This window comes from Cherax quadricarinatus, chromosome 61 (genome assembly GCF_038502225.1).
Source record: "Cherax quadricarinatus isolate ZL_2023a chromosome 61, ASM3850222v1, whole genome shotgun sequence".
Classification (NCBI taxonomy): Eukaryota; Metazoa; Arthropoda; class Malacostraca; order Decapoda; family Parastacidae; genus Cherax; species Cherax quadricarinatus.
Genome location: NC_091352.1, coordinates 3,251,767 through 3,269,409, shown reverse-complemented (window position 1 = coordinate 3,269,409; position 17,643 = coordinate 3,251,767). Strand labels below are relative to the sequence as shown.

Below are 17,643 nucleotides of genomic sequence, written 5' to 3'. Positions count from 1 at the left end.
TATTTAGTGGAAGTCAGACCCAATATAGTGCTTCCAATATATCAGCAATTCTCCTTAAATCTCTTGCCCCTATTCACCTAGTAGTTAACAGATACTTTTTCTTTCAACAAACCGGCCATATCCCACCGAGTCAGGGTGACTTAAAAAGAAAAACAAGTTTCTCTTTTTAAAACTAGTAATATACGTACACGTATACAGAAGGGGTGTACTAGCTTCTTGCTCCCGGTATTTTAGTCACCTCTTACAACACGCATGGTTTACGGAGGAAGAATTCTGTTCCACTTTCCCATGGAGATAAGAGGAAATGAACAAGAACAAGAAATAGTACTGGGAGGGTATGTAAAGGTACAAAGTTGAAAGTGAACATAGATAAGAGGAAGGTGATGAGGGTATCAAACGAAAGGAAACCGATTATATTTTTATATAGCCGGACTTGAGTACTGGAAATGGGAAGTACAATGCCTGCACTTTAGAGGGGTCTGGGATATTGGCAGTTTGGAGGGATGTGTTATATACTATCTTTATATATGCTTCTAAATTGTTGTATCTGGGTGCCTCTGCAAAAACAGTGACTATGTATGAGTGAGGTGAAAGTGATGAATGATGATGAAAGTATTTTCTTTTTGGGGATTTTCTTTCTTTTTGGGTCACCCTGCCTTGGTGGAAGACAGCCAACTTCTTGAAAAAAATAGTAAGAAAATAGAAGAAAACCCAGAGGGGTGTTAACAGATACTACTTGTGTTAAGTAATTAATTAACTCCTCGAGATTGCAGAAATAAGCCACACTACCTGACTGTTTTAGATTACCTTGGGTTACTAATCTAAAGTCTTCTTCAAAGGGAACATGTGTGTAAGACAAGTGCTAGATATCAAATTTTAACAGGTAAATTATAGATGTTTCAACTAAGAAAACTGTACTTCAAAAAATGTGACAGCTACTAAACATACATTACCTGAGAACCAGTAATGACAACAGGCTTGCCCAAGTTTTCAAGCATGAAGGACAGAGCTGAAGCTGTGTAGGCCAAAGTGTCAGTCCCGTGCAACACCACAAATCCATCAAACATCTCATATACACCCTGTGAATAAGTTGAAAAATTAACATCCATAAATAAGAGACACTGTAAAATTTAAAATGGCATACAGTTATAGATATCAGGTGGGTCAGATTTAGTGTGACAACATACAAAAAACTGTTAGCTGCAAAAATTTATGTTCATGAGCAATGTTTTAAGCACAGGTTGCTTTTAGTATGAAGGCTGAGCACTAACATTTCAAAATGGTATAGTAAAATTAACCATACAGTACTTCACATTAAATATATTACAGCTTTTCCTTTTTATACACTTTTGTTGCATCTAGAAGGGAAAACAGAGGCCATCATTTACCCGAATATCCTTAGCAATGCGAATCCAGTCATCCATCGTCATGTTGGAAGAGTCAAGGAGGGGATCATACTCGTAAACCCAATAAACCACTCGACACTTGTCCTTACAGTCTCTGTACATGAATATTTATCAGGCAGGGGCAGAATGACATCATCATCATTATACCTTTACATTTTACCAGTGAGTGACTGACAAAACTACAATACAGTTCCTAAAACTTAACATGACAAAGGTATTGAAAAGATAATGATATCTTGCTCAAAGACCAGATAACCTATGTTACAATTATAATGCTAAATGTTTCATAGAAATGATCATTTCATTAGTGAAAAAGAAAATTTATCACAAGGCCAAAATGACAAATGATTAAACATGTGAAAGTTGTACATACTATGCAATTACATGAACAGGTAATACAGTACAGTACATACATACAGTATAATTGACATGCCATCATCACCCTTGCATTTTCAAAATGATAAGCTCATTAATGTTAAATGTAAACATTTTATGCAGAGAACAGTATCAAATAAAAATACAGAGGATGCTAACATGTTACCATCCTAAGTGGAGTCATGTAAGCAATGGTTAATAGACAAGAAACTCTCTGGATCATAAAAAAGAGATAACACAATAAAAATACTATAAAAATTGTACAAGCAAAGGAAAATGAAGTAGGATGCAAGAGACAGAAAGAGTAGCATCTGAGAGGTAGACATACGGAAGGACGAGAGGAGGGTTGCTGAAGCTGTTGAAGCGCTTGGCTGAGTAGATCTCGTCATGCATGTGAGGGAAGCGTCGGATATTAAGCTCCAGCTCCTGAGGGATGGGCACCAGCTCTATAATGAGAGATGATTGTCTTATTCAGCTTCTGTCTAGATGAAACATGATAGTAATGTTCAGATTCTGTCCTGATGAGAACAGACAAGTGTTACGTTCAACATTTGTCCATATAGTCCCGCAAGGACTATACGGACATTCTTGCATCACTGAGGTAGAGGGGGCTGGGCTTATGATATGTAGTATAGGGGGAGCACCAAACCTAAAGGAGTCATATTTGGGTAATGGGCGTCATCCAGTTTATACAGAGGTCATCCTCACACCTATTTTTGAATTCTGCGTGTACTTACTTCCCCTCTCGTTACGGACCATGCCTATGGTTCCTCCCGTGTACAGTACAAGTACTCTGGACTCCTGGGTCCACTCGAAGTCCACCAGCGACTCTATTGATTCTTTGTGCCCATACAGAATCTGCAAGAGTACTTGGAACTAAGTAGTTTGTTGAGCTTAAAACACATGGGTCATTAAGGCTGTCTGTACTCTGTTCACCACTTGTCACAAATACTTTAATTCCTAAAACAGGAATTAAATTCTCAATATATGTACAAGTATATAATGTGTATAGTGAAGTAGGAGAGGTACTGCTAAACCAAAAATGTAATTTCTTATCTTCTCTAGCCTAAGAAATTTCACCAAATAAAAACTGACATAATAAAAAAGTTTTCTTACACAACTCTTCATTACTTTTTTAAAAAGAATATCATCGTGCAACTAATTATTTTCTTACTCTAGAAATATGTAGCATATTCCCTTATTTTAAAAATGAAACTGATGAGTAAAAGAATTAGTGGTTTCAATAAAACATAACTGAATCTGATGTATGAAGAGATTTGTGTAACAAAATAAAAAAAAAAAAAAAACGTTATAAATTTAACATACAATTTGACTACACTAATCATAACAAATGCCAGGTATGTACTGGACTGAAGTAGCATACTGTTTAAGTGAAACATTTTGGAATAAAGATATTTAACTGCTGCAAATGTGCCCTACTTATCAACCTGTCCGTATTGTATATTATTTTGATATCTATTGGCCCATGCTAGGCAAGTTTAACTCACACTCACTCATGTACCCATCAAACCTATATTTAAAACTACCCAAAGTTGTTGCCTCAGTGATACTGCTTGGGAGTTTGTTCCACTCTTCTACAACTCTACTGTTAAACCAGTACTTCCCACCATGTTAATAAACGAGACACTTGTGCAACATCTGGGTATCTTGATTCTGGATAAGATACCCAAATATTGCGGAAGTGTCTCACTTCCCGCCATCCTTTAATAAATATAAATTTCTCAAACTTTAATCCATTACTGTGAGCCCTGTCTTGATTAGATAATTTCAATACGCTATTTATTTCCCCCTATATTTATTCCTGTTTTCGCTTTGTATTCTTAGTCATAGCTTCCCATCATCTGCAGGCCTGTGACAATAGGCCTTCAGCCTATTATAATATGAAAGGCTTCTAGTACATGGAATCAACTTCATCATCATTCTCTGTAATATGGAGACCAGAACTGAGTAGCATAATATAAATGATGTTTAACTAAAGATATATAAAGTTGACGTATGACCTTGGGACTTCAGTTATTTATACTTCTTGATATGAAGCCAAGAATTCTGTTAGCTTTATGGCAAACACTTTTACCTTGGCTTTAAATTCCTGTTAAATCTTTTTGTTTATCGCTCATTTTGGCTATGATCTACATTGTTTCGCTTATTAGTGCTGTAGTTATTTCCTTTTGCTAGGATTTAATATGAAAAAATAATACTTTAAGGGAGGTTCCTTGATGCCTATGAGAGGCTCTTGATTTAGGGACTTGGATCTGTGTTCCTGGTCCTTGACTCAACCTGAACTTTAATCAGTTTGAAGCAACTCTCCCAAATATTATATAACCTTTAATCTATTAAAACACCTGCTAATCCATAAAATAGTAACTGTTTTGATCATTATTTGTAATATTGTTATTTGTTACGTGTAACCACAAGATTATTATTATTATTATACCCCCCCCCCATCTTTGACCACCTTTCATTATTATTAACATAATGATTTATTGAAAAGATAACCACTCTTATCTTGTCTAGATTTAAGTAGTTTTTAAGAATTAGGATTAATCCGCCAGAAATTCCCCGGCATGATAGTGACTTGATTTGTAATTGTAACCTTTGCAAATAAATAAAATCTTTATTTTAACTTTTAATACCTCCTATTCCTATAGGCACTGTATGACCCTTACAAGTTTATCGCTCCCCATGCTTGTAATAATAAAAGTAAAGTAATAATAATAATTATAATAATAATAATAATAATAATAATAAAATAGTAATAATAATAATAATAATAATAATAATAATAATAATAATAATAATAATAATAATCTTAATAGGTACGTAAGTACTTCTGTCTTCTAATAAAACGCTCATTTTTCCACTATAATAGACCTTGCCCATAATTACTATCGCATTTACTTTGTAATGCGATAGTAATTATGGACAAGGGGAAAAATGAACATGTTATTAGAAGACAGGAGTACTTACGTGCCTGTTAAATGAGTGATGAAGGCCTTACCTTGGGGACTGAGGCCGGGTCCACAGTTTTGACGTCATAGCTGGCACTGATCTCATCCAAGGAGGAGGCGTGGGACATCATAGTGCCAGATGCCAGGTTTTCCCACCTTCCACCAGCAAGGTTATGTCTTGTGACTGCCCCGTCACACCAGGGGTGACAGGAGACGAGGCCAAGCTACAGACGACCTACTTTGCTATTTTATAGACAGTCTATTCCATTCTAGAGTGAGCCAGACTAGTCCTGTTGTCTTCACGTTCTACTCCATTATTAGTTGGCATCCTTGGTGCACCTGGTTTATAAAATATACTCAGCTCAGCAGGTGCACACACTTTTTATTCCACCTGATTTATTTCTAAAACGTATTACAAGTAACATTTGACAAGTTGGAAGACTATGTATCTAATTATTTATGTATCTAATAATGTACATTCAAATGTACTGCTCCATAACTTATATCAATATAGAGTAAGAATTTGTATTAATCTGCCGGAAATGCCTAGGCATGCTAGTGGCCGTCTTTGTAATTAATATTTTATAACATGTAAACCACACATTCTAAGATTTACAAGGAAATACACATCTTCAGTTTCATATGATGGCAGTATAATGCACACACATACACGCACACATCAGCGAAGAGGCGGGGGCCAGGAGCTGAGTCTCGACCCCTACAACCACAATTAGGTGAGCACACACACACAGTGCAGAACCCACACTTGGTCAAGCACGTCACAAGAAATTAGAGAAAGTGCAAAGGTTTGCAACAAGACTAGTCCCGGAGCTAAGGGGTATGTCCCACTGGAGGACCCCTCAAGAGAGGTTTCTTGACGCTGGTGAGGGGCTCTTGATCTAGGGAATTGGTTCTGTGCTCCAGTTCCCTGGACTGACCCTGAATACCTTCCATCCCTCCCCCCACAGACGTTGTATAATCCCTACGGGTTTAGCGCCCCCCATGATTATAACACTGGAGGATAGCAGGGCCATGATAATGATACCTGGAGAGGGTTTCGGGGGTCAACACCCCCGCGGTCCGGTCTGTTTCCAGGCCTCATAGTGGATCAGGACCTGATCAACCAGGCTGTTACTGTTGGCCGCAGGTAAACCGGCTGATCAGGTACTGACTAGGTGTCTGTCCAAAGCCTTCTTAAAGACAGCCAGGGGTATGTTGGTAATCCCCTTCATGTATGCTGGGAGACAGCTGAACAGTCTTGGGCCCCTGACACTGTGTTGTCTCTGATCATGCTAGTGGCACTCCTGATGTCAATTGGGGGGATGTTGCATCGCCTGCCGAGTCTTTTACTTTCACAGGGAGTGATTTTCGTGTGCAAATTTGGTACTAATCCATCTAGTACTTTTCAAGTGTATATAATCATGTATCTCTCCCGCCTGCGAGGGCTGACAAGGTAGATTGGGACACGAAGATTCGGAGATGTGACACAGCAACAAGAGGTCACAACTGGAAGTTGAAAACTCAGATGAGTCACAAGGATGTTGGGAAGTATTTCTTCAGCCATGGAGTTGTCAGAAAGTGGAACAATCTGGAGAGTGATGTAGTGGAGGCAGGATCCATACATAGCTTTAAGAAGAGGTACCGTAAAGCTCATGGAGCAAGGAGTGAGTGTCGACCTAATAGCGACCAGCAAAGAGGCAGGGCCAGGAGCTGTGACGTGATCCCTTCAACCACATACAGGTGGTCTGTTTTATCTGTTTTTACCCTTCGTTCAGTAACTAACAATATTGTCTGCAATCACATATATTTTAGCAAGATTATACGAACATTGCAGTAGATTGATGGCACATGCTAGATGGGTTCTCATCACACCTAGTTATATCATGACGCTGATAAAAGGCTCTTGATCCAAGGAATTCGAGTTCACCCGCTCACTGAGAGTTTGCAGTCATGTGACTCAATCAGTTGTGTCCACCATATTGCAGGTTTCTCACGCATTTTCTTTCGCTTTTTTTATTTTGTTTATTTCAAGTCAGGAGTGCGACAGCCATAAGGGTCATGCAGAGCCTTGGGCAATGCGAGACCTTCCGCCGGCTTATCTGTCCATATCTTGAGACGAGCATAAAAAATTACATCATGAAATGTCATAGTTTCTCCATACCCCTAAGAAACACATGACCATTTCCGTATCATGTAGGAGCTGTGGAAGGTCATTTACCACTTGATCGGCTTGACCTTTATAACGGATAACTATTAGTTTCGTGGAAAGTTCTAATGCACTGGTAAAACTTATTTGATCAGGTGAGCCCAGCAACAAAAAAAAATCGACTTCGCTTCATATATTGTTTAAAGGTTTTAGAAGTAGTGGACTGATAAAGATCAGGACGTTTATAACTGAAAGGAAGATTCCAGACGCGGATGTAAGTTATACCTGACCCGTTCAGAGGAGATTTGGTTGCATAATGTGGCCAAGGTCAGCCACTGGCTTACCTCTTGTGAAACCCACTCAACGTGTCATGAATTATGACGAAAACAATTCCTGTTTGCTGAAATACGAGAGGAAACTCAACCTCTATGATGGAAAAACTATCTTGTGTGTTGTATATTATAATGTATCTCGCAGGCGAGAAAGATACATGATAATATACAAGTGGAAAATCCTAGAGGGACTAGTCCCAAATCTGCACACGAAAATCACTCCCTACGAAAGCAAAAGATTTGGCAATAGATGCAGCATCCTTCCAATGAAAAGTAGGGACGCCACGAGCACACTAAGAGAGAACACAATAAGTGTCAGGGCCCCAAGACTGTTTAACTGCCTCCCAGCATACATAAGGGGGATTACCAATAGACCCCTGGCTATCTTCAAGGAACCGGACAGGCACCTACAGTTAGCCACCGGTGGCCCGGTGGCCTGGTGGCTTAAGCTCCCGCTTCACACACGGAGGGCTCCGGGTTCGATTCCCGGCGGGTGGAAACATTTCGACACGTTTCCTTACACCTGTTGTCCTGTTCACCTAGCAGTAAATAGGTACCTGGGTGTTAGTCGACTGGTGTGGGTCGCATCCTGGGGGACAAGATTAAGGACCCCAATGGAAGGAAATAAGACACAGTCCTCGATGACTTTCTTGGGTTATCCTGGGTGGCTAACCCTCCGGGGTTAAAAATCCGAACGAAATCTTAGCTTATCTTATGTGCCGGGTTGTGGCTCGTACGTCGGTTTACCTGCGGCCAGCAGTAATAGCCTGGTTGATCAGGCTCTGAGCCACCACGAAGCCTGGTCACGGACCAGGCCTCGGGGACGTTGACCCCCGACACCCCCTCCATGTATGACATGGAAGTCATACTTTGTGATGGAGTAACTAATGACAGGAAAACCATCCAGTATGTTGGAGTCTGCAAGAAAACCAATATTTGTGTGTAATGAAGTATGACGGGAAAACCCATCCTGTTTCATGCATTATAACAGCCAGCTTATCGCAAGTGAAGAAATACTAAAAAAAAAAAAAAAATCGTGTAAGATAAGATAAGATTTCGTTCGGATTTTTAACCCCGGAGGGTTAGCCACCCAGGATAACCCAAGAAAGTCAGTGCGTCATCGAGGACTGTCTAACTTATTTCCATTGGGGTCCTTAATCTTGTCCCCCAGGATGCGACCCACACCAGTCGACTAACACCCAGGTACCTATTTGCTGCTAGGTGAACAGGACAACAGGTGTAAGGAAACGTGTCGAAATGTTTCTACCCGCCGGGAATCGAACCCGGGCCCTCCGTGTGTGAAGCGGGAGCTTTAGCCACCAGGCACAGGTACACATAAGTACAATTATCATACACTGTGTAACAATTACCTAGGATAATCCTAAAAAAACAAGTCTGACTTATTTCCAGTGGGGATTGTACCTAATTTTAATACAAAAAATACCGGCCCACCCTTTAAAAATTATAATAAAGTTATACAGATAGGCGAAATAATAAACTTCTAAATACGTACAAGTTATTTTTAAGCACTGTCAGCCCTTCGTATTGAAGAGAGATATTTGGAGAGCTTTGAAGAGGCGTCATGGACCCAGTGACTCGTCTCTCCGACACCATCAACAACTCTCACTCTCTTCCTCTCATGGCAACATGTGACTTCTCCATCCCCATCCTCTCCTCTCCCCATCAGTTTCCCTCCTCATCCCTTCCCCTATCTTGTAAAATTTAGGTTTGCCCAAATTTGGCGTTGCTTAGCACAAATATTGTCTCATATTGCCCAGGTGAACAAAACAGTCCCTGTTAACCTCATGGTAGGCAGGTCCTAGTACTCCACCTGTTAACCTCATGGTAGGCAGGTCCTAGTACTCCACCTGTTAACCTCATGGTAGGCAGGTCCTAGCACTCCACCTGTTAACGTCATGGTAGGCAGGTCCTAGTACTCCACCTGTTAACCGCATGGTAGGCAGGTCCTAGTACTCCACCTGTTAACCTCATGGTAGGCAGGTCCTAGTACTCCACCTGTTAACCTCATGGTAGGCAGGTCCTAGTACTTCACCTGTTAACCTCATGGTAGGCAGGTCCTAGTACTCCACCTGTTAACCTCATGGTAGGCAGGTCCTAGTACTCCACCTGTTAACCTCATGGTAGGCAGGTCCTAGTACTCCACCTGTTACCCTCATGGTAGGCAGGTCCTAGTACTCCACCTGTTAACCTCATGGTAGGCAGGTCCTAGTACTCCACCTGTTAACCTCATGGTAGGCAGGTCCTAGTACTCCACCTGTTAACCTCATGGTAGGCAGGTCCTAGTACTCCACCTGTTAACGTCATGGTAGGCAGGTCCTAGTACTCCACCTGTTAACCTCATGGTAGGCAGGTCCTAGTACTCCACCTATTAACCTCATGGTAGGCAGGTCATAGTACTCCACCTGTTAACGTCATGGTAGGCAGGTCCTAGTACTCCACCTGTTAACCTCATGGTAGGCAGGTCCTAGTACTCCACCTGTTAACCTCATGGTAGGCAGGTCCTAGTACTCCACCTGTTAACCTTATGGTAGGCAGGTCCTAGTACTCCACCTGTTAACCTCATGGTAGGCAGGTCCTAGTACTCCACCTGTTAACGTCATGGTAGGCAGGTCCTAGTACTCCACCTGTTAACCTCATGGTAGGCAGGTCCTAGTACTCCACCTGTTAACCTCATGGTAGGCAGGTCCTAGTACTCCACCTGTTAACGTCATGGTAGGCAGGTCCTAGTACTCCACCTGTTAACCTCATGGTAAGCAAGTCCTAGTACTCCACCTGTTAACCTCATGGTAAGCAAGTCCTAGTACTCCACCTGTTAACCTCATGGTAAGCAAGTCCTAGTACTCCACCTGTTAACCTCATGGTAGGCAGGTCCTAGTACTCCACCTGTTAACCTCATGGTAGGCAGGTCCTAGTACTCCACCTGTTAACGTCATGGTAGGCAGGTCCTAGTACTCCACCTGTTAACGTCATGGTAGGCAGGTCCTAGTACTCCACCTGTTAACGTCATGGTAGGCAGGTCCTAGTACTCCACCTGTTAACGTCATGGTAGGCAAGTCCTAGTACTCCACCTGTTAACCTCATGGTAAGCAAGTCCTAGTACTCAACCTGTTAACCTCATGGTGGGCAAGTCCTAGTACTCCACCTGTTAACCTCATGGTAAGCAAGTCCTAGTACTCCACCTGTTAACCTCATGGTAAGCAAGTCCTAGTACTCAACCTGTTAACGTCATGGTAGGCAGGTCCTAGTACTCAACCTGTTAACCTCATGGTAGGCAAGTCCTAGTACTCCACCTGTTAACCTCATGGTAAGCAAGTCCTAGTACTCCACCTGTTAACTTCATGGTAAGCAAGTCCTAGTACTCCACCTGTTAACCTCATGGTAAGCAAGTCCTAGTACTCCACCTGTTAACCTCATGGTAGGCAATCCTAGTGCGCCTCCTGCTCACACCCAACCATTCCTACTCCCTCATCTATTTTTACAACCACTACTCCCTTAATATTTACACCATTGATGCTGCTTGGCAGTGCGGTCACTCATCTACTTTTGCGAAACCAGAAATGTCTTATATGGTACCTGAGGAGTGAGAGCACAGCAGAATAAATTTGACTCACGAAATCGTAATGACACAATTGCAAACAAACCATACCACGGGCGGGATTTGAACCCGCGGTCAGAGAGTCTCAATGTCTCATCTATTCTTCATGCAAGCACTGAGAGACAACACACTAAGTGTCAGGAGCCCAAGTCTGTTCAACTGCCTCCCAGCATGCATAAGCATAGACCCCTGACTGTCTTGAAGAAGGTGCTGGACAGACACTTAGTCAGTACCTGACCAACCGGGCTGTGGTTCGTGCGTCAGTTTGCGTGCGGCCAGCAGTAACAGCCTGGTTGATCAGACCCTGATCCACCATGACTAGCTTCGAATATTATGAATTGAATCCTCAGCTCACACACTGCTTTGATCCCCAGCACTGTGTACACGTTACTCATGTCTCCTTAGACTTAGTAGTAAGTAGGTACCTGGGTGTTAGTCACCTGCACCTAGCAGTAAGTAGATACTAGGTGTAGTAACCGTGCACCTCCTGTCCCTGTTCACCTAACAGTAAGCAGGTACCTGGGTATTAGTTGAATGTTTTGGGTCGCATCCTGGGGGAGTAGTAATATACCTAAGATAGGGCTCTGAAATAAGCTAAAGTAGGATACCAGCTCTTAGCCTTACATATATATATATATATATATATATATATATATATATATATATATATATATATATATCTGTGTGTGTGTGTGTGTGTGTGTGTGTGTGTGTGTGTGTGTGTATGTATACAGGGAGGTACCACCTCTATAGCTGGACTGGGGACCCTCATCCTCAGAGAAGATAATAAACGTACGTCAGGGAAAACTCAAGGTTCTCCCCGGAACTGTTTGAATATTTTCTTCTCCTACCACCCCCTATATTTTATTTTCTATGGGAAAATTTATTAATAGAAAGAATACATTTACATAAAACACAAATGAATACAATGGTACAATGTGTTAAAGATCACGAATTTCCTCCAGCTCCTCCGAAGCCGGACGCGAGCCCAGTATGCAACAAGCATTTCCCCTCTGGATGGCCACGTTGAGGTGCTGGAACATGAAAGTGGCTGCCCTTGGGTCCCTGGTGGTGTCGATGAGTCTGGAACCCAATTCTTTAAGGAAACGTGTGGCATTTTTTCCCCATGATCCCAAGGTTTCTGATCCCACTGGGATAAACTGATACTGTTGGCTAATGTCCCTGTACTTGCTGATCTTGTACTCCTCCCTGTGGTCAGGAGCTCCTCCCTGTCGCCCCACACTGTGATGGATATAGGTGTCAGCCAGTGTGGACACACAGGTATAGTCCCATGAAAAGTCAATTCTTGGGTTAATCTTCAAGGTCAGAAATTCGAAGAAAATCTTTCCAAGAAAATTAAAGCCAGTAGCAGCCAGCGGAGAGGTAGAGCCAGGAGCTGTGACTCGACCCATGCAAGCACACATAAGTGAGCACAAATATTCACAACACGTGGTGAAATTATTTCTAACAAGAAATGGAAGTTTTTATTTACATATGTATACATAAAAAATATTTTTACATTGATGTTGAGGTCACATTAATAGGTTTATAAAAAGTCCCGTTATGTGCATTTAACATAGATGATTATTATTATAATAATCAAATTAGGTTATTAAGATTAATTTCCATGGGGGTCCGTGGATAAGTACGTTTATCTAGGTACAAATACACAAATATAGTTGTACAAATTATCATACATAAGTCACATATGTATAAATTACCCACCAGGAAAACCCAAAAAAACTGACTTATTTCCATTAGATACACACAAATCGTTAATTTTAATAACGTGTTGAGTATTAGTTTAGACACAGGTACAGATAAGTACAATTATCATACACGGTGTAAATTACCTAGGATAACCTGCTGGACACATAGAGGTAGCAGTAGCCAACACTCACCACACTGGCCAACAGACAACTGATTTAAAATATATTGATTAAAATCCACCACACGAGCTACCCGTGACGTCATGGCACTCAGAGGTCTCTGATTGGCTAAATTTTAGGGGTAGGTCCCAGAAGCGAGGCATCTGAATGAAGAATCCCTTGTGACGTCACTGAGACTAGGCTCTGTGATTGGCGGAGAGCAAGGTGGGGCGGCCCCACCTCTGGGAAGACAGGATTACATGACTTGTTATTTCTGGAAAAATTGTTCTCTTTCGTAACGCTAAGACGCAGTATTATATTTTTTAATATTTAGCATGATTGTTATTAAGATAGCAAGTACAGGGCAACAGCTACCTTAGTTAAGCACACATAAATTGAATTGTCTAATGAAATTTCAATCACAAAAAAAGTGGATGTGGATGGATGTAAGTGGATGCAAGGATAGTTAGGTGGGTGGTGGATGGATGCAAGGATAGTTAGGTGGGTGTGGTGGATGGATGCAAGGTGGATATAAGGATAGGTGGGTGTGGTGGATGGATGCAGGTGGATATAAGGATAGGTGGGTGTGGTGGATGGATGCATGTGGATATAAGGATAGGTGGGTGTGGTGGATGGATGCAGGTGGATATAAGGATAGGTGGGTGTGGTGGATGGATGCAGGTGGATATAAGGATAGGTGGGTGTGGTGGATGGATGCAGGTGGATATAAGGATAGGTGGGTGTGGTGGATGGATGCAGGTGGATATAAGGATAGGTGGGTGTGGTGGATGGATGCAGGTGGATATAAGGATAGGTGGGTGTGGTGGATGGATGCAGGTGGATATAAGGATAGGTGGGTGTGGTGGATGGATGCAGGTGGATATAAGGATAGGTGGGTGTGGTGGATGGATGCAGGTGGATATAAGGATAGGTGGGTGTGGTGGATGGATGCAGGTGGATATAAGGATAGGTGGGTGTGGTGGATGGATGCAGGTGGATATAAGGATAGGTGGGTGTGGTGGATGGATGCAGGTGGATATAAGGATAGGTGGGTGTGGTGGATGGATGCAGGTGGATATAAGGATAGGTGGGTGTGGTGGATGGATGCAGGTGGATATAAGGATAGGTGGGTGTGGTGGATGGATGCAGGTGGATATAAGGATAGGTGGGTGTGGTGGATGGATGCAGGTGGATATAAGGATAGGTGGGTGTGGTGGATGGATGCAGGTGGATATAAGGATAGGTGGGTGTGGTGGATGGATGCAGGTGGATATAAGGATAGGTGGGTGTGGTGGATGGATGCAGGTGGATATAAGGATAGGTGGGTGTGGTGGATGGATGCCGGCGAGCGTAGGTCTGCCAGATGGGTCGCTGCAGCAGCCAAGGACCCAGGCATCTAAACCTTGCCAGTCTGCCTGACTCTGGCATATGGTCACTCTCTTGAACACTATGTGCTTAATTGTCCACTTATTGAGGAATACAGAGACAGACAGTATAATAACCTATGTGACATGTCAAGATATCTTATTAATGAAAATAAGATACCAGATATACTAAGCAAATTTCCTAAATTTGCTTGTAACAGATAAGTGAACTATAGATATGTAGATATAAATCCATATGTATTCCTGTTAACCCTTTGGGGCCTAGTTCCTAGGCCTTTTGTGTATCCATATGCTCTCGCGCTACCGTCCACAGGATGGATATGGGGTGCACAATAAACTAGCCACTTCGGTGGCAAAATCTAATCTAAATCTGCCTGACTACCAATGTTCCTCTAGGCTCAAGCCTTCCATGACTAACACTAACCCATGAATAAAATTAGATCATGAACAGAAATTTTCAACAACGAACTCGGTTGTTTCTTACAGAGGGTCTTAATAATAAATAATTAATATAAGATATACGCACATTTGCAGTTTCTCTGCCCAGATTATGCAGTTAACAGGGTATTGTATAATATTGTATTATTACTCAGTGGGAAAGGCATAGATCTATAATGATCATGCAGTACCTCAAGAATGGAAGGCAATCTATATACAAAAATGTTTTATCACTGATGACATCATTGCTTAGTTAATTTTAAGCTTGCCCGTAATGCTATGCATACAAGTGGCTTTGGCATGCTGCTCTTACCTGTATTTTTTTGTACCTCTGTATGTTCAAATTAATTAATTAATAAATAAATAAATAAATAAATAAATAAATAAATCCACTGGGAAGATGGATACAAATTCTTCAACCAAGAGCTGTACATCTCCATTAAAGTTTCCATTGAAGAATGTGCTGTACCTTCATGTGCGCTCAAAATGCATCACATTATTGGCTGTCTTTTGTGCCTACCAATGTCTTATTACATGTTAACTACATTATGTACCACAAAGAAATTAACAAGAACTAGTAAGAAAATAGAAGAAAACCCAGAGAGGCACGTATATGTACGTTTGTACATGCATGTAGTGTGACCTAAATGTAAGTGGAAGTAGCAATACATACCTGAAATATTGCATGTTTATGAGATGGAAAAAAGACACCAGCAATCTTACCATCATGTACAACAATTACAGGCAGGACGGTAGTGCCTCCCTGGGCAGTTGCTGTCTACCAGCCCACTACCTAGGAATATTATTATTATAATCAAAAAGAAGCGCTAAGCCACAAGGGCTATATAGAGCTGCAGGGTAGGGAAGGAAGCGAGGGTATTGGATGGCAGAAGGGAGGAGGGATGATCAGTAGGTTACAGAAAACAGCGGGGCAGGGGATAGTACGGGGGTAGAGGGTAGCAAGAGATTGAAGTAGAAAGGGCTGAAGGTATCAGAATTTGTGAAGTCAGTCAGTTGTTGTCAAAAAGTCAATGAGAGTGTCCGGATGAAAGGTGGGTCCATCAGCGAGAAGGGAAGGTAAAGAGAGATCAGCGGAGCGAAGACGATGACGGAGGTAAATTCTGCGTGCTCATTGATAAAGTGGGCAGTCCAACAGAATGTGGCTGACTGATAATGAAGCTTGGCAATTCTCACAGAAAGGAGCAGGGCGCCTCTCCATGAGATATCCATGAGTAAGACGAGTATGGCCAATGCGAAGACGGGAGAGAGTAGTCTCCCAACCTCGACACTGGTGATAAGAAGACGGCCAGTAACCTATACTCGGTTTAATAGACTGAAGTTTGTTGCCGAGCATAGTAGACCAATGTTGTTGCCAACAGGTGTGGTGGGAAGATATTGCAGCAAAAGAGTATATGGAATACCTCTATATAAAACTGGTAGGTCATGTACTGCTGACCGCACAGCAGTGTCTGCCTGTTCATTGCCCTGTACGTCAACATGACCAGGGACCCAACAAAAAAAAAAAAAATATCTTTATGCTTGGTAAAGATGCGGCGTAGCCAAAGTTGGATACGGAGGACTAAGGGGTGAGGTGTATCAAATTTCTGTATAGCCTGTAAAGCACTAAGGGAGTCTGAGACAACCACAAATGACGACACAGGCATAGATGCAATACGGATAAGTGCTGCAAGGATGGCATACAATTCAGCAGTAAAAATACTAGCCGAAGATAGTAAATGCCCTCGTACGACGCTGTCCGGAAACATACCTAGGAATAAATAAAGCTATCGCTGAAAAAGGAGGGGTGTTAATGTTGCAGTTTAAAAGCTGTAGTGTAAAGCACCCTTCTGGCAAGACAAGTGATGGAGTGAATGACGGTGAAAGTTTTTCTTTTTCGGGCCAGCCTGCCTTGGTGGGAATCGGCCAGTGTGTTAATAAAAAAAAAAAATGCTGAAAAATAGTTAAGAGGGAGCATGTCAAAGGTGAAGGCCATCATCAAGGAAGATCAAGTAAGGGTGTGGCATGCCCCCACCCTCAAACAATCCTAGCTCATAGTTCAAAGTACAGTATATCCATTTGGTTACTCATTCATTTACTTCTGTAATAAGTTCAATCCTTCACTTCTAGCAATGCAAGGTTGATTTCTTGGCTTAGCTTCTATTAGTATCTTGTTTCTTAGATCTTTCATCAGGAAAACAAACTTTATAGAAAGTGGAGTATATTTTATTGTTAATCATAACCAAGCAAATCAGTTTAAGGTCCTGCTAGGAAGTCACCTCATCACCCAAAATTAACCAGACAAACCATACCTAATACCTATCAGTTACTCAAAGCTACTCATATTGTGCTGAGGATTGCTCAACCACTTACCCACTACTTCAAAATTAGGATGTCTAAATTTCATTGTTTTAAATATGTAGTACTAAATTGTAATACATCATATTGTAAATAGTTTTAAATTGTTCTATTGTAATACTGTAATCTTCATAAACTAATTCAGTAGTGTAATTATTCTTTACTAGACTGATCAAAGCCACATTTTTATAGAGAATAAACTTTGATTGATGTAGCATTACCTAATAGAATATTAAATTCTCCTGTACTCACTGTAACTTAACTAATGACCAAATGAACTATTATTGCCTTCGTAATCTTATGTTAATTTTTAAGTTTGCCCGAAATGCTCCGCATACTAAGGGGCTTTTGGCATGTACACCCAACTATTTTCCTCTGTACAACCATACATCATGTCAAAATAAACTTATTCTTATAAGCACTAAACCTATAAGGGTCAGAGTATATTATAGAATTAGGGTAATTGACATATAAATTACTCTACAGAAAGTCCTAATTAAGCAAGGCATTTGATACTTTTTTGTGTAATTAAAACTTTTGTATATTAATTATGCTATTTTCCACAAGATCAATCAAGGCACCCAACTCTAAGTTACTTCTCTAAGAGAAACTTCCTCTTAATACAAACTTAAGAAATTAAAGACTGCTGGTGCTCTCCCACAAAGATTTTATGGTGTACTGTACTTAGTTCAGTGTACTTGTTATAGCACGTGACAAAAAAAAAATTGATGAAAGGGATATGAAAAATTTAAA

At 41.3% G+C, this 17,643-nt stretch overlaps 1 protein-coding gene across 1 annotated transcript in view; it reads right to left on the bottom strand.

Moving 5' to 3' along the window:
• The window catches only part of LOC128699440 (L-asparaginase), a 33,547-nt gene extending 20,778 nt beyond the window's left edge, over positions 1–12,769 (bottom strand). The window contains exons 1-6 of the mRNA XM_053792186.2: positions 12,698–12,769; positions 4,801–5,089; positions 2,519–2,639; positions 2,110–2,227; positions 1,389–1,500; positions 954–1,079 (exon numbers count right to left, since the gene is read on the bottom strand). Of these exons, the coding sequence (XP_053648161.2) occupies positions 954–1,079; positions 1,389–1,500; positions 2,110–2,227; positions 2,519–2,639; positions 4,801–4,881 (558 nt within the window). The 5' untranslated portion in view covers positions 4,882–5,089; positions 12,698–12,769. The remainder of the gene's footprint in view (positions 1–953; positions 1,080–1,388; positions 1,501–2,109; positions 2,228–2,518; positions 2,640–4,800; positions 5,090–12,697) is intronic.
• Between the last annotated feature and the right edge of the window lie 4,874 nt (positions 12,770–17,643).